At 37.5% G+C, this 24,423-nt stretch overlaps 1 protein-coding gene across 2 annotated transcripts in view; it reads right to left on the bottom strand.

Moving 5' to 3' along the window:
• SRGAP1 (SLIT-ROBO Rho GTPase activating protein 1) overlaps positions 1 to 24,423 on the bottom strand; it is a 269,594-nt gene that overhangs the window by 12,299 nt on the left and 232,872 nt on the right. For both annotated transcript variants that reach the window (XM_012782378.3, XM_012782379.3), the window contains exons 16-21: positions 17,098 to 17,203; positions 14,103 to 14,327; positions 11,092 to 11,171; positions 2,919 to 3,099; positions 1,000 to 1,134; positions 377 to 716 (exon numbers count right to left, since the gene is read on the bottom strand). In XM_012782378.3, coding sequence (XP_012637832.2) covers positions 377 to 716; positions 1,000 to 1,134; positions 2,919 to 3,099; positions 11,092 to 11,171; positions 14,103 to 14,327; positions 17,098 to 17,203 — 1,067 coding nt within the window. The remainder of the gene's footprint in view (positions 1 to 376; positions 717 to 999; positions 1,135 to 2,918; positions 3,100 to 11,091; positions 11,172 to 14,102; positions 14,328 to 17,097; positions 17,204 to 24,423) is intronic.

Below are 24,423 nucleotides of genomic sequence, written 5' to 3'. Positions count from 1 at the left end.
GAACTCCTGACCTCGAGCAATCCGCCCACCTCGGTCTCCCAGAGTGCTGGGATTACAGGCGTGAGCCACCGCGCCCGGCCATTCTTCTTTTTCGATATTTTCCTGGCTATTCACCAATGACGGGTTCGAATGTCCTGTGTCCTGTGTTTCTGCCACGTCTGTTTAAATCAGTATGAACCTAGTCTGCTCGGGCCCTTCCAGTAACAAATGGTTCCTCAAAAGAGACTCCCAGCTAGGCCTTAAAGAATGGGCTCATTTCCTTTCTGTTTTCTTAGTTGGTTCTATACAAAAACATAGCTACGGAAAGTAAATACTTCACACCCTCTTCGCCACACCCAGGAGCTTAAAATGCAACATTCAGTTAAAAGCGCTGTACCTGAGCAATGGTCTCTGGGTCCAGTGGCTTGTGGTCACTGAAGCCCGTGTACTGCCCTGACGACGTGGACCTCCTGATAGGAGGGCTGTCCATCTTCTTGAGGGAGTCGTGCCGGCTAATGTTGGTCAGGCTGCCGTGGCCCGGCCGGCGCCTCCTCTCGGGACTGTCATTGTTGAGGCCACGGTTCTGCAGCAGGCCCCGGGGGTGACTGGCCAGGCTTGGAGACCCCAGGTCAACCGAGGAGTTGGAAAGGGCGTGCGGGGGGTGAAGGGGGCAATGGCCATCACTGGTCCTGCCAGGACGCCTTACTGGAGGGGGTGGCTCTCCTCTTTTTCTTTGTCTAGACAGCCACAGAAAGAGAGAGAGAAAACAGCTTATCACGCTGGGCAATGCTGCAAGGCTGAGTTTATTTATTTCTTTTTATTTTTTCTTAGAGATAGGGTCTCACTTTGTCGCCCAGGCTGGACTGCAGTGGTGCCGCTAGAGCTCACTGTGACCTTGAACTCCTGGCCTCAAGTGACCCTCCCAACTCCGGCCTCCCAAAGTACTGGGATTACAGGCATGAGCCACTGTGACCAGCCAGAAGTGGAGGTTTAGAAGCCTGACTACCAGACTCCACTTACCTGGCTAAGTAGCCATCAGAATGGCGGTCTGTCGGGGAGTTCATGTCCTTGGATGAGGACTTGTCTTCAGTGACTGGCCCACTACTGGCCTCACTGTCAGCTTTTTGGCTCAGAGTGTCAGAAAACGTATCATCCCTAAAATAGTAAAAGTCAAGAATGAGAGTCTTTTGCTAGACAAGTGGAGACAAAAAATGAGTGATAGCATTAATGCATGTAAGTCTTTCTTTTACTAATATAATTTTTCTCTTTTCATTATAAAAACAATACAGTTTCATTGCAGGCAAATTGGAAATTTCAGTTATACTAAAAAGAGAGAAATAATAATCACCCCTAATATAATGTCCAGAAACAACTACTGTTAGAATTTTAGGAAATATCTTTCTATACCTTTTTTCTATGCCTGGGATACATACCTATGAGTGTGTACATATGTATGTATAGTATTATGTTTATACTACAGTCATGTGTTGCTTAAAGAGGATGATCCAAGAAATGAGTTGTAAGGTGATTTTGCTGTTGTGTGAACATCTCAAAGTGTCCTTACATGAATCTAGATTGTATAGCCTACTACACACTCAGGTTGTATGGTATAGCCTATTGCTCCTAGGCACAAACCTGTGCAGCATATTATTGTACTAAATACTATAGGCAATGATAACACAATGGTATGTACTTGTGTGTCTAAACATAGAATAGGTACAGTAAAAATACAGTATTATAATCTTATGGGCCCACTCTTGTACATGTAGTTCATCATTGCCTGAAACACCATTATGTGGTACATGACTCTATACTTACATATATTTATTTTATATATAAATATATATTTTAAATAAAATATATTTATTTATATTTAGATACTTTAGATATATGACTGCATGTCTATATACACATATATAACATTTCTTGGATTCTAAGCTACACATTTTTTCATTTCTAAAATTAAGCTGAATCACTTAGTCACTATTTATGTTTTGTGCGGTATGTTTCTCTTTTCCTTGAAATATTCCTTTTATTTATTTATTTATTTTTGAGACAGTCTCGCTTTGTTGCACAGGCTAGAGTGAGTGCCGTAGCATCAGCCTAGCTCACAGCAACCTCAAACTCCTGGGCTCAAGCAATCCTCCTGCCTCAGCCTCCCGAGTAGCTGGGACTACAGGCATGCGCCACCATGCCCGGCTAATTTTTTCTATATATATTATTTGGCCAATTAATTTCTTTCTATATTTATAGTAGAGACGGGGTCTCACTCTTGCTCAGGCTGGTTTCGAACTCCTGACCTCGAGCAATCCGCCCGCCTCGGCCTCCCAGAGTGCTGGGATTACAGGCGTGAGCCACCGCGCCCGGCTGAAATATTCCTTTTAAATTGGCAATGCATTATGAAATACTATACTCAGAAAACAGGGATTATGTTGTACATATTATTTTGTAATGTTTCTTTCATTCACTATATTATGACCATCTTCCCATGTCTTTAAATATTTTTGAAATTACAGTTTTCTTCTCAGCAAAATTAAAAAAAGAAAAAAGCCTAGAAACAATTCCCTTAGACTTTAGGTGAGTATCCTCCTGCTTGGGAGTCTGGAATTGACACAGGAGACAATCATCAAGAGAAGAGCACTGCTGTTTTTGGAATTACCAGCATCACTTAGGATCTTAAAGCCATTCTCCGCACAGGCTATTTTTCTAAGAATCTGAAAGCTTCAAAAGATATCCCCCACTAGTTCTTACTCCAGACCTCTTGGTCCTGAAGGACTGTTAGCAAAGAGCCACTGTCAAGGTGAAGAACTGGACGCGGCTCAGAAGTTTTATCTCTGGAATCCCTTTTGCTCCTTTCCCTCAAGGCCAAAATCGTTTAAGAACAATGGCTGGAGTCCTCTATTGGGAGCACTCAGGCAATCAGGGTTGAGACTACTCACATGTCCTGCACCACTATATACTGGTGGGGCACAAGCCCGTCAAGCCCGTTGTGCCTGCCTTCCCACCAGTCCTCGGACGCGCGGTGATACAGCAGCAGGGAGGCACCCTTCTTGAAGGACAGCTCTCTGGCAGACCGCCCCACATAGTCAAACTTGGCTATTGCTTCTATTGGCTCGCATTCTGCAAAGAACACACCAGAAAACACTGAGAAACAGGGTTGTCGGGAAGGCATGACACACTATCTGAAAGGTCTACAGGAGGCTTAAGAAATAAACAAGGCCATTTTAATATGCAGACTGATCAGACTAATCAACCAATCACCAAGGCAGATGAAAGCATTTGCTGTTTTAAAAGATATGGAAAAACATTCTTTTGCTGTCATCAATTTTTCAGGCAAAGAAAAAAACCTGAACATTAGATCTTAATTTCCACAGCCTCTTACCAGAGATATGACAGTCTAATAAAGAATATTTTAAACTTTGCAAAATGATACATAAAATCTCTCCTTGTGTTATAATGTCCTCCACAATTGCTTCAATATTATTTTGACACTGATGGATGACATTGATGGAGTTTCCTTGTAACATGTTTATACCATTTATAACATGAAAAAAACCACTATCCCAGAACACTAGGAAGTTCATGCTTTATTAGCTGATTAAAAAAAAAAAATCAAGTAAAATCACCATAATTACTATTTGAATACATTTAATTTCCTCATATGATTTTTTGTGGTACCATCAGATCTTTAAACTACTACCAACAGTAATGACAACTTTTTCTGTAGTATCAGTAACAAATTTTGGATCTTGACTGTGAAATAAATATATCTTAAACTGCCCTTTACTCAAATTAAAAATCCAGATTAGGCCAGGCATGGTGGCTCATGCCTGTAATCCCAGCACTTTGGGAGGCTGAGATGGTGAGGCCAGGAATTCCAGGCCTGCCTGGTAGATCCCATCTCTACAAAAAATAAAATACTTAGCTGGGGATGGTGGCATGTACCTTGAGAGGCTGAGGCAGGAGGATCACTTGAGCCCAGGAGTCTGAGGCTGCAGTGAGCTATGATCACACTACTGCACTCCAGCTTGGGCAACTGAGTGAAAAACAAATGAAAAAACACTCCCCGGCAAAAAAAACACCAGATTAAAAAATTTGATTTTTCTAGGAATCAAAATATATTCCAGGGAATTACGGTGAATGAAAAAAGCCAATCTCAAAACTCCACATGCCATATAAATTCATTTATATAGCTTTCTTCAAATGACATAAATGTAGAGATAGAGAATAGATTAGTGGTTGCTAGAGGTTGGGGTGGGGGAGGGGATAGGGGAAGGTGGCCCTGGCTATAATGGGAGCACGAAGGGTCCTTGTCATGGAACTCTTCATAATCTTGCTATGGTTGTGGGATGAAACTGTATAGAACTAGGTAAACATGCACACAAAGGAGTACGTGTAAAACTGGTGAAACGTTTACAGAGTGAATGGATTGTATCATTCTATGATATTATAGTTTCGTAATTGATGGAAACTGGGAAAAGGGCATATGAGATCTCGCCGCATTATTTCTTACAACTGCATGTGAGTCTACAATGATCTCAAAATAAGAAGTCAAAAAAAAAAAAAAAAGATATCAACCTATGGGCCTAGAACTGGAATTCAGCAAGGATCTAATTCTGGCCACAAATACTGAAGGCAAACAAGAGAAACAAACTAAACTATAAGAGCTGCTTTCTTTGTGATTCAGCTTATTGCAAAAGCCCCTCAATTTGGGGCCTTGGGATCTTTCCTCCCCTCCCCCAGCAACACCTCATCCTCATCCCTGCTGTCAACTCGAAAGGGCCAGATTATTGAAATATATCTATGCAATGAACAATATCTCGTTTGCTAAAAACTGAGCATGTATTATTTTCCAAACACTCCAGGATATGTGCACACATATTAGATTAAGACCTGCCTATCTGTCGAAAATTTTTCAGGAAATTGTCTTCTATTTCCCTTGGTAACAAACCTTCCCATTTAAGAGTTTATTCTTTCCTAAGTTTATTACAATATCTTCAATATCTGTTGTGCTTATATGTCATAACTGCATGAAAACTTCTTGGAGAGACAGCTGGGCTTCTTTCTCACTTGATGAATTCAAAATTCTCTGGGCCATTATAAGGCAAAAGTATAAAAACCAAGAAACATATTGAAAAAGCTTAGGTTTTACCTCATAGTAAGGACCTGGGTAAATTTCAGCTAAACATTTTAAATAAAGACAAAGAAAAATGTCCCATATTTTTGCTAGTGAGTAGTGTTTGAGGTGAATAATATTTCATATTGCAGAATCACAACACTATAATCTGCATGTAGGATACTTCTCAGCAAAGTAGGTATAAGAATAATTTTTAAAACAACAGTTTGAGTCCTTTAGCAATTGAATATAACTTTTACACCATGTTAACACTCTAGTATTTCCCCCAAAATTATAATTTATTAAAACAATTTAAATAGCAGCTTTATAAAATATCTATGAGTCTGCCTCATAGAGGAGGAAATATAAATTTACATTTAAAGGGAATGACTTTATAGTTTATTCTAAGCTTGAAGATAAAGGATAAATCCTGGTTGACCTGAGATGGCATGCCAAAATTTGTACCCCAGTTCTTCCTGGGGGACAAAAATAAACATGTCGATGGAGGAATGAAGACATGCTAATTTATTAAGAAGAACTTTAAAGCATATAATTTGCAAATTCCTGCATGGACACACCCATATATTTGGCTTTTGTAATAGTCTTAAAAGATACCAGCACATGATATGGTATACAATCTACACCATGAAAAAGAAAAGAAAGAATCATTAATGTTCTTTAATGCCATTCAGCCATACACTGTCAATGTTGGCCAAGGGCTGTTGAAGGCTATTTAACAAATATATACATATTTTATTATAATTTCATAATCATGACTCTATGATTGTCATCTCTTTTATCTTTTTGAAATAACTAACAGGATTATCAGACTTTGCTTATTTATTCAAGTGTGGACAGGTTATGAAAGAATGACCAGATAAATCAGAAGAATATTTTATTGGTAATCCTAGTACATCAACTAGTAATTCTTAGCAATTTCATTATTATGATTCTTTCTACTCCCACGAGAGCCATTTCACTGTCAAGTGTCAATCAGTAAGCTATTTACACACATTTTAGTCTAGTCACTGGAGAGCAAATCAATGTCAGGGCATAGCACACCATGCCCCTTTCATACAGAGAGCCTCACAGTCCTTTTAGGTCCTGCAGAGACTTCAGAGAATGCTGCTACTGCTGATATCAATAACATAATACTAAGAGTGTAACATGATCACTAAGTTTTCCAGCACGGCTATTATTCTATGCAAAAGTGAAGAAAATTCAGCAGAACTGATTCTCTGACTGCCTGATGATGTCAAGTCTTATATTTCCATTTCTTGTAATTTTATATAAAATGTTAGTATATCACATTTTCTCGTTGGGGCCTTCCTGTGGCTGACACTTTTCCTCCTAAATCTGTTCCCCACTGCCCTTGCAGAGGATAGTTTTGTGCTGTGACAGCCTGTTGTTTGGAAACAAAATCTGCTCTCTCTAGTGATACCATGACAGAGGAAAGAAAATACAATACAGGGATGATCAAAAAGATAATCTACACTCCAGTTAATTTAGCTACAGGACTTTGGAGGTTGGCTGTGGGCAAGATATCTGTCCTTTGTGAGCAATGTTTTTCTTTCTAGCAAAATCAGGTGAACATGATCAAAATGTTATTTAAAACACAAAGTACTCAGCAAAGCTTCTCCCTTACAGTCAAGAGGTAAGAACAACTGACAGATGGCAGGGTGGTAAGATTGAATGTTGGGAAGAGAGATGGCTGGGGCTTTTTTCTGGATTTTCTTGCTACTCGGGAAAGCAAGCAATCAGTTAAGAGAAGTCAGCAGTGAAAAAGAAATAAACCATATAGAGAAACAAGGAAACCCAAGACAAAAGAAAAGATGGTGCCAGAAGTAGGACTCAGAGATTTTCAAATGCAACATCACAAAAACTGAAGCTCTCACTTAAAAGAATATCTTCTCACTTATTAAGTTCAGAAAATGTCAATTCATCTTACTTTTTAAAGGCACAAAGAAAGGCTCTTCTTTAGCAAATGATGGACACTACACACCCTAATTATCCTCCTGCTAACAATCAATGAAAAATATTTTATTTAAAAACCCATAACCTTTGTAATTGCATTAATAAGCTATCAAGACAATAAGAAATATCACAGACCAAAAACTCAATGAAAATGGGAACCCAGAGAGGTAAAATAGAATATTAGAACATATGAGTTAGATTTTGCCTTATGGGCATTTTCCTAGTGTGATTAACTCAAGCTTTTATGTTTTTTCACAAAAGCCTAAGTCCAGGGCCCGCTCAGCATTAGCCATCTAAGCCTCTCCCCTCCTCTGCCATCCCCAGAGAATCACATTCTCAGTTTCAGAGTGAACTTCTTTCTAGTGTTCTAGAAGTTTCCAGAATACTTCTAGTTCTTCTAGAACATCTAGTTCTAGAAATCTCTCCGTATAGTCCTCTATACCTCTCCATAGATTGTAACCATCTCCCTGAACCCTCCACCTTCCCTTAAGGAAATAATCTCTCTTAAACCTTAGAACAAATTATCTCTGAAAATCCTAACCACATTCCAGTTCTCAGGTGGGTTTGCCAAATTACAATAACTGGGTGCTCTGAAAAACCTCAAGCTAAAAATTCTAGGTTGTCCTAGGCTGGTTGGGTCTTAGACAGAAGTAAATGAAAGAAAACTCTCTCTGGAAGAACGTACCTTCAACTGAGCCCAAAGTGACCAGAAACATGTAAAAAATTTACAAAAACACTGGAAAATAAAATAATTAGTGAAAGCCAACAAAAAAAATCTGAGAAAACATTAGAATTATCAGTCACATAATCTGAAACACTGGAAAGGACTGATAATATAAGAGCAAGAGACTATAAAAAATAGCCAAAGAGCAGAAAGAATGCCGTGTACAACTTGTAGAAATAAGAAAAAAATAATTAAAATAAAAAGTCAATGGATGTGCTTAAAGCAGATTAGTCACTGCTTAAAGAAAGAAGAAAATAATTTGTGCATACATCTAAAGAAGTACTAAGAGGAAACTGACAGCCTTATGTTTACATTAAAAAAAGTGTTGAAAATTAATGCTGAGCATTAAACATAAGAAGTTAGAAAAAGAAAGGAAATGGTATCTATGGAGAAATACTAAAAGTTTATTGGGAGTTATTAAATAACTGAAAATATGTTAATGGAGTAGAAGATTAAATATTCTAAAAGATGTCAATTCTCTCCATATTAATATTTGTAGAATCAGTACAACTGCAATCAAAGTTTGATCAGGTTTTTAAGAGTTTAAGAATTTGAAAAACTGAGTCTAAAATTTAAGTGGAACTGCAAAGGGCCAAGAATTATTAAGAGGGACAAAATCTGAGGTCTTGTTTTGCCAATTGTGAAGATTTACAAAAGGTATCAAAATTAAGACAGTGGTGTAGGGATAGACAAGTAGACCAATGGGAAAGAAAGAACCCAGGAAGAAATTCACACATAGAAGACACTTGATTTATGACAAAGATGTGGTGCAGTGGAGAAAGGACAATTAATGCTGGGACAACTGTGACAATTATGTATCCATATGGAGAAAAAACAACTGACCCCTACCTCACACCATACCCCAAATAAATTCCTGGTGGCATAAAGACCTAAGTGTGAAAAGAAAAACCTTACAGGATTTAAAAGAGAGTATGAGACCAAAGAAGACATACAAATGGCCAACAGGTATATGAAAAATGCTCAGCATCACTTATCATCAGGGAAATGCAAACCAAAACCACAAATGAGATATCACCTCACACCTGTTAGGATGGCTATTATAGAAAACAAACAAAACAAAAGATAACAAGTGTTGCCAAGGACCTGGAGAAACTGGAGCCTTTGCACACTGTTGGTGGAACGCAAAATGGTGCAGCTGCTTTGGAAAATAATATAGAGGTTCCTCGAAATTTAAAAATAGAAATGCCATATGATCCAACAATCCCACTTCTGGGTATCTATCCAAAAGACTTGAAATCAGAATCTTAAAGAGAGATTAGCACTCCTATGTTCACTGCAGCACTATTCACAATAGCCAAGGTGTGGAAACGAACTAAATGTCCATGGACAGATGAATGGATAAAGAAAATGTCATATATACATACAATGGAATACTACTCAGATTTTAAAAAGAACGAAATCTTGTCACATGTGACAACATAGATAAACCTGGAGAACATTTTGCTAAGTGAAATTAGCCAGTCACAGAAAGACAAATATTGCATGAGTTTTCTTATATCAAGTATCTGAAATGGTCAAATTCATAGAATCAAAGGGTGGACCAGTGGTTGCCAGGGGCTGGGGGAAGGAGAAAACGGGGAGTTACTAATCAATGGAATAAAGTTTCAGCCAAGCAAGGCAAGTAACCTCTAGAGATCTGCTGTACAACACTGTACCTACAGCCAACAATAACGTTTCGTGCACTTAAAAATTTGTTAAGAGGTTAGATCTCATGTGAAGTGTTCTTACCAAAATAAAATGAAATGAAGTGAGAGAATATGGGAGAATTATTTTCATTACCTCAGGGCACAGAATTTCTTAAAGGAGATACAAAGTAAAATAACCATGAAGGAAAAGATTCATAAATTCACTACTTTAAAATTAAGATCCTCTGTTTAGCAAAAGACATAATAAGCATATGAAAAGAAAAGCTACAGAGCAGAAGATATTTGCAAAGCATATACCTAATAAAGGACTCCATCCAAACCCACAAAGAACGCTCACAAATCAAATAAGAAAAAACTAAAGCCAAGACAAACCGAACTACATCAAACAAAAGAACCCAGATAACTCAATATAAAAATAGGCAAAAGACTTGATAGGAATTTCAAAAAGGAAGATATCTAAACATACAAACATCTTTTTTTTTTTTTGAGACAGAGTCTCACTTTGTTGCACAGGCTAGAGTGAGTGCCATGACATCAGCCTAGCTCACAGCAACCTCAAACTCCTGGGCTCAAGCGATCCTACTGCCTCAGCCTCCCGAGTAGCTGGGACTACAGGCATGTGCCACCATGCACGGCTAATGTTTTTTCTATATATATATATATTAGTTGGCCAATTAATTTCTTTCTATTTATAGTAGAGACAGGGTCTCGCTCTTGCTCGGGCTGGTTTCGAACTCCTGACCTCGAGCAGTCTGCCAGCCTCGACCTCCCAGAGTGCTGGGATTACAGGTGTGAACCATCATGCCTAGCCAGCACTGTTCTTAATATAAAAAAAGGAAAATACCTCACATTATTCATCAAGAATAGAATAGATATATACAATGGAATATGATTAATACATAGTGGTAAAATAAAACAATTATAACTGCATGGAAACTGTATGGATAAATCTTTGTAAGGATAAATCTCAGGAACGTAATATTAGTAGAAAAAAACTCATGAAAAGTATATACAGTATGATTCCATTTATAGAAAGACCAAGAAAATAGAAAAGGAAATAAGAAACTGTTTAAAAACACAAACATACAGTGGTTACCCCTGGGGGTATGTAAGGCAATGGGATCAGGGAAGTGCAAAAGTAATATGTCTTTTTTTCTTAAATGTGGTGGTGGTTCCATGGGTTTTCATTGTAATTTTTTTATACCCTACACATATTTTATAAATATTCTTTTGTACCTACTGAATTTTGGTTTTTTTTGGAGATAAGGTCTTGCTCTGTTGCCCAGGCTGGAGTGCAGTGGTGCAATCAGCTCACTGCAGCCTCAAACTCCTGGGCTCAATTGTTCCTCCCACCTCAGCCTTCCGAGTAGCTGGGACTACTGGCATATGTCACCATACCTAGATAATTGTTTTTATTTTTTACATTTTTTGTAGAGACAGGGTCTTATTATGCTGCCCAGGCTGGTCTCAAACTTTTGGCCTCAAGCGATCCTCTTTCCTCAGCCTCCCAAAGTGCTGGGATTATAGGCATGAGCCACTGTGTCCAGCCTCTGCTGAATTTTTAATACAAGCAATTGTTTATAATCAGGATATAAAGACAGGTTTTATAATAGCACGAGCACAGGGCATACCATCTTCGCTGGTGTGGGGCTCTGTCCCAGCATCTTGGTCCACTTCCTCCAAGGTACCATGCTCACTGTATGGGCTGTCACTGTAGAATGGAAATGAAATTCATATGAAATAAAAATGGAGAGACTCTGGAATGGCAAAAGAGTCACTGGATAGTCTGTTAATGGAATGCTGGCATTTCTGTTGATTACCTGGTCCTACAGGTGTATACATATACACATACATATGTGCATTCATCTTTGACTAGGTTATTTTACAACTTGTTAGAGACAGAAGTTAACTTGTAGAAAACTGATAGCATTACAAATAGTTCTTATCCATAGAAATACAAATTAGTTGAATTCTGGTACAATATGATTAAGTATTGCCTTATGGATACACCAGTTTTTGCAAATTCATTTCACCCTTCCTTTACCCCATGTAAATTGGTGGTTCTTTGACTTCTCCTTTGAACTGGTTGTAGCATCTGTACCAACTTTTCTTGACACATGTTCATTTTATATCTATATCAGAATCATGATTTTATCCTCTTTCAAAATTTATCCCTTAAAACCACCACCACCTCTCCTCAAATGTGTGCTGATAAATGGAATGCATTGGTCTCTAATACGAACCTGACATCACCATAAAAACCCATTTATATTTCTGGTATTGGGGGTTGAGGATAACCTCTGTATTGTTGACTTTCTGCATAAAATGAGCAATACCTATTCAGAACAATGACTATGTTTAAGAAGATGGCCATAGTCAAGCTTATGTTTGATTATTATAGGGCTTTTACTCTGTTTGGAAAGAGTAGTAACCACAGAAAGTCCCAGAATACAACACATCAAATAATACCGACTAGACGTCTACATACTTGCTTGTTGATAAAACAAACATGACAGCAGAGTTTACCGGTGTAGCCCTAATATTTGGAAATGCTAAACACACCTTTGACATTGGTTATAGAGCAAATATGACTATGAAAATAAAATTAAGTATATCAGCAGGGTTGAGTTTTATTCATTTACCTTCCCAGAGCCAGGTCAATCAAGACTTTGCACACAATAAGTACTCAAGTCAATATATATATATATATATATATATATATATATATATATATATTTTTTTTTTTTTTTTTTGAGACATGGTCTTCCCATGCTAGAGTGCAGTGGTATCATCATAGCTCACTGCAATCTCAAACTCCTGGGCTCAAGCTATTCTCCTGTTTCAGCTTCCCAAGTAGCTGGGACTACAGGCATACCCATGCCCAGCAAATTTTTCTATTTTTTGTAGAGACAGGGTCTCGCTCTTGCTCAGGCTAGCCTCCAATTCCTGGCCTCAATTAATCCTACTGCTTTGGCCTCCCAAAGTGCTAGGATTACAGGTGTGAGCCACCTCCCTGGCCTCAGGTAAATATATTTGAATTGAATTTCACGTGTAAAATTGCTAGGTATACTATGCAACTTGAGGTTTTGAACTTCTGGCCTCAAGCGATCCTTCTGCCTTGGCCTCCCAAAGTGCTGGGATTATAGGCGTGAGCCACTGTGCCTGGCCCTCTTTGCTATTTTTTGTTGACGTACAGTAGTCGTATATATATTTGGGGTATATATGATATTTTGATACTTGTATATACTGTGTAATGATGACATCAGGGTAAACAGGATATCTATCACCTCAAACATCTATCTTTTCTTTTTTTTTTTTGAGACAGGGTCTCTGTCATCTATCCAGACTGGAGTACAGTGGTGTTATCATAGCTCACTGCAGCCTTGAACTCCTGGGCTCAAGTAATCTTCCTGCCTCAACCTCAGCCTCCCAAGTAGCTGGGACTATAGGCGCACACCTGGCTTCAAACATTTATCTTTTCTTTGTGTTGGGAACATTATAATTCTTCTAGCTATTTTGATATACACAATGAATTATTGTTAACTGTGAATTTTTTACTGAACTGTAGAATACTAGAGCTTATTCCTTCTAACTGTGTTTTTTTACCCTTTAACCAACTTCTCTTCATCCTCTCCTCCTTCCCTTCCCAGCCTTGGGTAACTGCCATTCTCTCTACCTCCATGAGATCCACTTTTTTAGTTCTCACATATGAGTGAGAATGTGTGATATTTATCATTTTGTGCCTGGCTTATTTCACTTACCATAATGAACTTCACTACTGGGTATATATCAAAAAGAAAAGAAATCAGTATATTAAAGAGGTATTTGCACTCCCATGTATACTACAGCACTATTCACAATAGCCAGGACATGAAATCAACCTAAATGTCCATCAACAGATAAATGGATAAAGAAAATATGATGTGTGTATATATATGTGTGTATGTGTGTGTATGTACACACACACACACACACACACACACTGGAATATTATTCAGCCATAAAAAAGAATGAAATTCTGTAATTTGTAGCAACATGGATAGAACTGAAGGCCACACTGCCACATTAAAAAGTTTTTATCCCAACAATATGTTAACATAATAAATTTGCTCAAAATGATCTATACTACTATAACTGGTTACAACATTTATTAGTAAGAGTGAAAATGAATGTAAGTAAGAATGGAAATACATTTGGTTGACAGGGCTCCTTTAAAATGAGAATTTAAAAGTATGTTACATGGAATCAAAACTCTCTGATTAGGAATTAAAATGAACTCTGTCGATTCACTTATCTTTTCTTGATTTAATGTAATAATAAAAATGAATATAGTTCTATATAACATCAAAACCTTTATTCTCTACAGAAGCCATGGTAGGGTAGATTTATTTAAAAAGATGTAACCTTTGGGTAAAAGAGAGGGATGAACATGAGTTTCCACAATGAAAAATGAGTGCTGCCATGGGTCTTAGTATTCTAATTTATCTCAAGTATTATTGCTTCTTGTACTTTGTTTCTTCTTCTTTTTTTTTAAATTGGAAGCATTGGTGGCTTATGAGAAATTCTTTTTCCTAAATAAACTGATTATCTGTATTTCCAAAATTTTAGGGGGAGGGAGGAGGACTAATATTGCTAGACTTACCAGTAGTCATCACCAGCCATACATTTCTCATAAACAGGGCCATCCAGCTCTTTCGCATCAGGGAAAATAGTCTCATGGTGGATGATGATGGTTTTGACAATTTCATTCACATGAGCCTGGCAAGACACTTGATCCTGTATTTCTGGGACGGGCATCAATGTCGGGCCAAAGCAAATGGCCAGGTTATAGGGGTCCATCATGTTCTCATCACTGTACTGTGAAAGACTGTAAAAGGAAGCAAGTAATGAATTACAAAAAACAAGGGGGAAAAAGAAAATAGATGTTTAATAAGATACCTCATATTCTGAAAATAGGGATATAAAATATCCTATTTGGCTTATTATAATTATTAATAGAATAAAATGATACCCTGTCCTATTTAGTGAACTCCAAAGATAGTAAAATGACTTATGACCTGCAACTATTTAGAAACTGAGAGGGGAACATAAGTCCCTACTTGTTTAAGTAAGTGACATTTTTCAAAGTCACGAGGGAGTTTAAGATAATGTCCACTACAGTGGAGACCAGGATCAGGTAAGTGAGCTTCATTTGTAAACCTTATGGTCAGGCTCTAAATGCTGCTCAAGCAAATTTGGGAGAGACAGTAACGATTTCCATAAAGCTTTATGGATATCTTTAAAATTGCCCTCCCACCACTCAAAAATATCTCATATTTTAGTTTAATCCTGTAAATCTGGAAGAAAGCCTAGAAGAAAACAATGTAACTTTTCTTTGTAAGCATTGAAAGGAAGTAAATAACAAATCCAGGCTTTATAATCTACTTGTATGTAAGACTACCAACACGAGGTGACAACTGGCGTCTCAAAGGACATTACATGTGCAAGAGAAGGGGAAAAGAATCTTTAGTTCTCTTAATTCCATCTGAGGTTGGCAAACGTTGGGGAGATTTCCAGCTGTCTAGTGCTAATTTCTAAATTCAATCCGATGGATATTTGTGAACTATCTTCACAGGTGACTCAAAATAAACCAGCTCTTCATGGCACTGCCTCTAACACATGGGCAAGTTCCTGTTCTTGGGAGAGTTTAGAGACATTATCTTTCAGTGTATAGAATGTCAATCTTGAAAGGAAATGTAAAATCCAGGTGAACAGATGACAAATGGAGGGAGAAAAAAAGGAGACTCAACTACCGTTGTGAGATGATGACAGATACAAAGAAACTAAGATATCACATGACATGATACTTTACCCGTTTTTCAGAAATAAGATAGTCTAGAAAGTAGAAAATACAAAAGCATAATTTTCATAGCTAACATATGTCTTTCCCTGCTGCCATTTCTCAAACATACAATCTCTAAAAAAAGTTCAGAATAAGAGCAAATGATCGTGTTAAAGATCACCTTGAAAGTGAATGCACCTTGAAAATGGAGATTCAGAATAGGAATGATCTAATTTTCAAAAGACACACTTGAGCTCAGTGGGGAGAGTTACAGTTAATCTTTCTGGGTCTTTTAATGTAGTGCTGGTTTGAAAAGCAACAAAGGTTATTTCAAAAGTTTTGATTTTACAATAAAAAACAACAGCTAATCTCTCTTTCCCAAACCCCTGTCCCAAGCATCCTGCCCTAGAGGCAGGGCCCTCGCCTTCATGCAGACGTGGGCGGTGAGGGGGTATCTTTGGGCAGGTCCACTGGAAGCAATGCCAGCCGTCAGACCCATGGTGCAGTTGCCATTCTGTTGAGGTGCATGATGAGTTAGATTCATCATGGGGTTGAGAACTTTCTTAACAGACTGCTTCCCTAGTCCATTATGGTTTATTGGTTCACAATGGGTTTTGCTCAGGTGTGTCAGGAAAATTTGGTAGGAACAGTCTGGAGAGAGGCCCAGTGGGAATGCAAGGTACTTCATCGTAGTCGGGTGGGGACAAAGGCAAGCCTCTGAATTTTTAAAACTGCCTGGGTGACCGGGTTTATTTAAAGGTAAAAAACGTGCAGCATGTAACCTTAAACACAGTTTAAACCCATCTCTCTAGATACCGCTTATTTCCAGCGGTGATTTCTGTGCACATGGGGTTCCCACCGTCATTTGTGAATGTTTGGGGCACTTCAGGGTCAGCAGCAGAGTCCCATTCTGTATGGCTCCCTCCCAGCATTTCCCTATTGTATGATGCTTGGCTCCTGGGGGCAACCTGAGAGGGTACGATTTCGGGACTAGTCAGAGGAATTGTAATAAATCTCCATGGCTTTTGAGAACTTAGAACATCCGTGAAATGGAAAAGAGAAAATATCCTAACTTCAGAAAGGGAGGATCATGCTAGCATGAGAAGGCATTGCCCCAGGCTTACTCAATAAGTTGACCCCCGATCTCTTTATTTCCAACTGCTTAACTGAAATGTTGAATAGTGAGGGGACTCTTAGATTGAACTTGGGAAAGATGTTCTTATAATGGAGCCCACATATCAAGAAGCAACATAACTGAAAATCAATTTGCCTAAATTAAGAGAGTAAAAGGTTCTTTGAAAATAATGTGGTGATTTTTAAGATTTCTGTTACATTGTTTAAGAGAACATTTGAGAATTATTTTCTTCTTGACAAGGTCTCATTACAGTGAATTTGTAGGAGTTGGTTTTTGGCTCTGTGTATAAGTTCACCTATGATTTCTCTCCAACCCTGACTATGACATTAAAAATCACAGACATTCTCTGCACTGAGCAGCCGGTTTACATCATTTTGACAAAAAATTCATGACATTCATTCTCGATGGAAGTTGGAAAAACACATATTTCATCGAAAAGTGTTATTTTTAGTAGTATTTGAATATTTTTGATTTTATGGCCACAATTTCTGCATCTGGGGTAGAGCTTTCATCTATCATACAATGACCTTGAGCTGCTGAGGAAAAATGTATCTTCAGTCTATATTCAATCATTTTCTCTTGAATTCCACTGATAAATGGAAACCAATGTACATTTTACAGGATCCAAGAACAAAGACAGAATTCAGATGGGGATTTTTAGCAGAGCATTCGAGTACTTACTGATTGAGGAAGGCAAAGAGGTACCTCATCACTATAAGGACCGACCTGGGCAGGGTTAGGAGGAGTTTGCGGATGTGCAGCGCCCTCTCATAGAGATTATCTATTCCTACAGACAGAAGATGACATGGTCAGGGGCCTTTCTCGTGCCACACTTACAGCAGAACGTTGCAGTACACATATTACAGGTGCACATCTGAACATAAACAATGCCTTGCTCTTGGGTGAGATGTAATTGTAACCAACACAGTGAAACAGTGATTGGCTTGGGTGTACCTCTCCGACCCTCACTATTTTCTCTGATTTTCATGGTATTTGGTCTTGGCTTTGAGTAATTTAGAGTCTTCTAGATCTAAAAAAATCATTTTTCCCTTGCTGCTCATTCTAAAATTTGCATCTGATATGGTTTCGACTCCTTTTTTGCTCCATGTTAAAAAAAGTAGATTTCTGGGACACGGCGCCCCTCTTCCAACCATTATGCATTAACTCATGGTATATTTATTTGTTTATTCTATCATCCAGGCAATGTGCCAGGTTTTGAATCTCTCTTTTCTCAAAACTACCATAGCATTTTAGTTATATGATTTTTTTTCACCTTGTAGGATATTATTTCATTAATTTTTTAAATAAATACCTTAGGACTGGGGTTCAAGCACTGAGTTAAGCATTAGGAAATACACAGTGATACGGTTTCTACCCTCACAAAATGTATACCCTGGTGTTTACAGTTATTTATTTCCTTATCCTGTCTTTCCTGGGGGATGGTGAGCTTCCTGATAAGAGGAGTATCTGGGACTTCCTAGTATTATTTTATCTCTTTACTAGGAACACAAATTGTCCAAAATGTCTTGATACTACAGTGCTTGTAAAGAAGAGCAAAAAGGTTACTACTTTTATCCATTATTTGCATAATTATATATATGTATTTTACAACACATTTTCATATTTGTTATCTAACTTTATGAGAATAACAGCACCATAGAGTAGGTCGGGCACACACTGCCATCCTCATTTAACAGATTAGGAAGATGAGACCTGGCTAAGTGGCCTACCCAAGGTCAACTGGCTAGAAGGGGTACAGCTGAGACTAGCACCTATGTTTTCCGTTTCACAGGTCTGGTTGTCCTTCTTGGATCTCAAAGTTCCTTTATAAAGTACAACTTTGAAGACACCCAAGAAGCACACATTTGAGAAAATATTTTTTAAAAAAGAGTTTGAAAACAAATACCTAAGGTATTTGATAACCCTGCCTCAATTACTCCCATCAAGCTCATTTCCCTGGAATCTTGAGTGCTAACCCCAGCTGTTTTCCACTTATTATCAAACTGGGCATTTTATTTTTCCCTCTGCACACCTGAAAAGGTGTGAAAAATGTATTAGGAATATTTCTAACCACAAATGAATTTACAAAACAACCAATAATTTATCACGATTCCTGGGAAAAAAATACTCCCATCCCCACCTTTAAGTATGCTACAGTTGGAACTCTAGCTCTTTCATCATTTAGAAAATGCAATTTCAGAAACTTTTTAACCAGAATATAAGTAAAACATTATCATGCAGTTAACATTCCTGTAACATTTTTATTCTTTCAATATAAAGGTATAATTAATAATAGTGTGATATTAGTAATTTTGAAGTGGATATACTATATCCTGCCTTTTTATTTGTAAAGTGTTTCAAAATGAAAAAAAATATAACACTAAGAACAAGACAAGTTAGGATCACATCTATTGAGTATATGTACTTTGTTTATTTTATTTTTCTGAGACAGAGTCTCACTGTTGCCAGGGCTAGAGTGCCATGGCGTCAGCTTAGCTCACAGCAACCTCAAACTCCTGGGCTCAAGCAATCCTACTGCCTCAGCCTCCTGAGTAGCTGGGACTACAGACATGCACCACCATGCCCGGCTAATTTTTTTCTATATAATTTTAGATGGCCAATTAATTTCTTTCTATTTTTAGTAGAGATGGGGTCTCGGTCTTGCTCAGGCTGGTTTCAAACTCCTGACTTTGAGCGATCCACCAGCCTCCCCAGAGTGCTAGGATGGCGTGAGCCACTGCACCCAGCCTGTTTAATACATTCTAGGCAATGGCCTTGATTTTTTTCTTAAAGAGGAAGATGCTTTTTTAATTTTTTAAAAAAGTTAAACAGATGCATAAATTCACTCAGGCCATAGGAACTCAATAATTAAGTTATCAACATTTCAACCCAATTCAGTCGCAGTAGGATCAAAACATGTCCTAGAGTAAGCTGTTGATCTTCCATGGCAACTTCGTGTGACACTTGGGAAGCCACTTTGTACAGAGAGGGAAGATGAAATACCTACAGATGAAGCGATTTTCAAGTCATTGAGAATTTATCGGGGAGGATTTTGTCTCTATAAATACTACATATTTAGACACAGCTTGATTATTATCTCATATCAGAAATTCACTGGTTACGTCTACTACCTGAAATAGCTGATTGATTTTTTTTTTAAGGTATGATGTTGTTTTTGCTTTAAGTTAAAACAATAAAAGGATGACTTAGCACACCTGTATCTAGAAAGTCTAACTCTAAAAATGAAAATTTAAAAAACCCTCAGAGGTAAAATTAAACATATTATGATCCATTCTTCAAACAACAACAAAACACTTCTGCCATTGTTTACTGAGGATCTTGGATGTTTCAAGAGTTAATTCTCCTGAGTCTCCAAGCTAATCCTCACTTTAAAGTTAAAATCAATTATCAGGGACAGGATTTTAGCAATTTTAAAGCAAGTTTTGGGAACCTAGAGTTAAAACAAAAGTAAAGGGAAGGAAAAGATGTAAAAGCAACCACTCTTACTACTTTATTGACAAATCACTCTGGAGGCTAAAAGAGGACATAGGCATCACTTCCAAGAGGTTTAATCTTAATCTAAGATCCTCTTGTTTCTATTTCTCAGTTCTAAACTCGCTCCCTTTACCTCTGAAAGGCAGTTTCAAATTTTTATTTAAAAAGGATTGGGGAACAGATATTTGTACACCAATTTCATAGCCGCATTATTCATAACAGCCAAAAGGTGGAAACAACCCAAATGTCCATTGACAGAGAAGTGGATAAATAAAATATAGTATATACATACAATGAAATATTATTTGGCCTTGAAAAGAAAGAAAATTCTGACACATGCTACGGCACAGATGAACTTTGAAGATACTATGCTGGGAAATAAGCCAGACACAAAAGAACAAATAGTGTAATGATTCTACTTATGCAGAGTACCTAGAATAGGCAACTTCACAGACAGAAAGCAGAATAGACATTGTCAGGGCCTAAAGGCGACAGGGAAATGGGGAGTTATTGCTTGATGCATACAGAGCTTCTGTTTGGGAAGATGAAAAAGTCCTGGAAATGGTTGAACTGTATACTTAAAAATGGTTACATGGCCGGGTGCGGTGGCTCACGCCTGTAATCCTACCACTCTGGGAGGCTGAGGCATGAGGATCGCTCAAGGTTAGGAGTTTGAAACCAGCCTGAGCAAGAGCGAGACCCCGTCTCTACTATAAATAGAAAGAAATTAATTGGCCAACTAATATATATAGAAAAAATTAGCTGGGCATGGTGGTGCGTGCCTATAGTCACAGCTGAGGCAGGAGGATTGCTTGAGCCCAGGAGTTTGAGGTTGCTGTGAGCTAGGCTGACGCCACGGCATTCACTCTAGCCTGGGCAACAAAGCGAGACTCTGTCTCAAAAAAAAAAAAAAAGAAAAGAGTGATACCAAAAGACTAGATAAAATTATGTGATACAGACATATATTCTCTCCAACTACAGTAAACATAAATCAAAGCAAACCAGAATTGCTGGTGTTCCTCAAGTAGCAGCAAGTCTCTCTGTCTCAAAGGCCTCAGACCACGATGGCTATGAGCAGGACTCAGAACTTTACCTGGCTGGCCACTCAACAGGCTTGCAGCGTGCATCCTGCAGGAGCTTCGCTCAGGGACAAATGACTCATTTACTCTGAGTCCAGTTAGCGGGTTGAAATTTATGGTTGCTGCTGACACTCTGATTAATGTGCATTCCTAGCTGGCTCTGAGTGTGGCAATTCATGGTCTTTCACAATTTTATGCTGGATGAGAAGATAGATCTTTTCTTCCTCTCAGAAAAGTTGTCAGGGAGGAAAACCAGTATTTCATTTGGATTTCTTTTAAGCTGTGCTTTGTTTCCACAATTCAAGAGCTCATATAATTAGGTAAAAGTGGCATTCATCCAATCTTGATCACATGCTCAAAGCTCCCTAGGCTAATTTATGTTCTTTTCTCAGCAAGGCAAGGCTCTCCTGTTAGCGTCCCAACTTCCCAGCATGGGGGTTTGACAGCTCCATGTAAATGCATGTGAAAAATTCAGCACAAAAACACAAGTTCCTTCAGAAAATAGCAGTAAGTTCAAATGACCACTACTCTGAAAATCTCAGTTCTTCTGTGGCTCTATTTGCAAAAGTATTTGTTTGCCAGAAAACAAATAATAAATCACAAGATGCAAATTTATCCTTAGGTATAAAGACAGGGGAAGGAAATTCCTTGTGGCCACATTTAGAAACTGTTTATTTAACAGCGGCACACAGATATTTCTGAGCTCCACAGCCCAACCTGCAGCATTCAAGGTGAATGTACCAGTCCTAGGACATTTTTAAGTTTACTTTAACAATATCATGGCGTTAACTGTGTGTGTGATAGTGTATGTGCATGAATGAAAGGGAAAGAGAAAAACTGAGGGATGTTCTAGTACATTTGGATGGATCTTAGCTTAGTCTTGAGATGAATTATCAGTTGCCCTCCTAGGTAAGAACTGAAATGCTTGGAAATCTCTGTAATTAACTGTACACAGACTCACTTCTGTGAACCAAACCATTCCTTTCTCTCCTTATTAAGTAACAGCACTATAGAAATAAATACATAAATGCTTCTTCTTCTACTGAATTATATTGAGGTTGGTAAAGAAACTGTGTCTTAGCCTACAGAGCTTTACCTATCCAGTTCAGACACTCAAGTCTATTAAATATTTTTAAGGATAAAATAAATTGCAAGAACATTATTACAAGGCATTAAACAGGAATTTGGAATTAAGAGAGAAAATCACCATGTAGGTCAGTAAAACTGAAAGAATTTTTAACAGCAAAACATACATTAGAGTACCAGGGGAAGAGTTCAAAAGCTTTTTTCATGAAACAATGAAAATCAGCAAATAGATTTATGTACTAAGAGGTTCATCAAAGTATTTGGTAAAATTTGCAAAATCACTGGAAACAATCTAAATGTCTAAAACAAGCTTATTTGTTACATAAAATAGAAATCATTATATGGTTGCTAAAAGCTGTATTTTGAAAATATGCACTAATATTGGAAAATGTTAATAATATCATTAAGCTTAAAAAGTGGTTTATAAAGAGCCAGTATGGCATGATATAATTTTTTACAATAGCTTTATTGACATATAATTCATATACCACATAACTTACCCATTTACATTGTATAATTCAATTATTTTTAGTGCAGAGTTGTGCAACATCGCCTTAATCAATTTTATATTATCTTATTTTATTTTTATTTTTTATTAATTCCTCTTGGAGACTTGATCAATCAATTTTAAAACATATTCATCAACTGAAAAAGAAACCTCATTCCATTAGCAGTAAATTGGTAGGATACAATTTTTATTAAAAGTACATAGAAGTGGTATATCCATAAAATGGAATATTATTTGGCTATCAAAGGAAATGAAGTACTGATACATACTACAACATGGATGATCCTGGAAAACATTGTGCTAAGTGAAAAGCAGTCACGAACATCACATATTGTATAATTCCATTTATATGAAATGGCCAAAGGCTAGGTAGACATGGTGGCTCACACCTGTAATCCCAGCACTTTGGGAAGGCAAATGGGGAGGATCACTTGAGGTCAGGAGTTCAAGACTAGCCTGGATAACATAGTGAAACCCCTATCTCTACCACAAAAAAAAAAAGAAAGAAAAATTAGCCGGGCGTGGTGGTGTGTGTACTTTGTAGTCCCAACTACTCAGGAGGGTGAGACAGAAGGATCACTTGAGCCCAGGAGTTCAAGGTTACGGTGAGCTATGATCACACCAACTGGGCAACAGAGTGAGACTCTGCCTCTTAAACAAAAAAAAGACAGAGAAAAAGAAAGAAATGGCCAGAACAGGCAAATCTATAGACAGAAAGTAGATTAGTGGTTGCCTAGGGGATGGAGGGGTGGTATTGGTTATGGGTAAATGGGAAGTGATTGCTAATAAGTAATTGCTAATGTTTGCTAACTAGAGTTTCTTCTTGGGGTAACAAAAAATGTTCTAAAATTGATTGTGGTGATAGTTACATAATCCTATGAATATACTAAAAAACACTGAATTGCACTCTTTAATGGATGAATTATATAGTATGAGAATTATATCTCAATAAAAATGCTTAGTTTATTTTATAATTTTACATTTATAATTTTTCTACAGTGACCACATATTAATTGCATAATAAAAAATTATTTTTTAAATGCACTGATGCCTATTTGATGATTTTAAGTAATTGCTGTTTTTAGCATACAATAATGGTATTATGATTATGTTGTATGTTAATATACAACATATAATTTGCTGTTTGTTGTATACAAAATGTATATATATTAATACCATTGGTTTTCTCCGGGGAGTGGCATTATGGGGAACAGTATTTTATTCTCTGTGCTTTTGTCTATTTTTCAACTACTCTAAAATGATTATATGTTAGTTTTGTGATAAGAAAAAATGCCTCCCTAAAAAAACTTGCCTCATACCCAAGTAGTCACCTAAATAATAAGGTGTAATGCAAAATGAAGTGCAAATGTTTCATCTGGGCTCACAGCATTGAGGCAGCCAGGAAAAGCCATGAATTACTTGAGCAGCTCTTCTAGAACAAGTCACTTGAACTTATGCCCTAGCGAATCTCAAAGCCATGGTACATGAACATTCCAGAAGTTGCCCAGACTTTGTGGGTATAACCTGTAGCATTCACAAAACTAGTCATAGAGTGGACGGTTTAAAAAAAAAACCCACAAAAAAACCCAAAACAACCCTTGGGCAAGAAACTGAGAAACTACCAAGTTTGTCATTTCAAATTTATATTGCATTTGATTTCACCATGTCTTCATTCAAATAAGTAATTTTTTAAAAGAAAGTTATACTAAATTGGGGAATGAATAATACAAATTTAAAAATAAAGAATGCTAAGATAAATTCCCTTTTACTACTTATATTTCTGAGCTTCCAAAGAACGTGGTCATTTAGGGGTATGAAGCATACACATGGCCAGATAAT

Source organism: Microcebus murinus, chromosome 10 (genome assembly GCF_040939455.1).
Source record: "Microcebus murinus isolate Inina chromosome 10, M.murinus_Inina_mat1.0, whole genome shotgun sequence".
Taxonomy (NCBI): domain Eukaryota; kingdom Metazoa; phylum Chordata; class Mammalia; order Primates; family Cheirogaleidae; genus Microcebus; species Microcebus murinus.
This window is presented reverse-complemented; position numbering and strand designations above follow the sequence as displayed.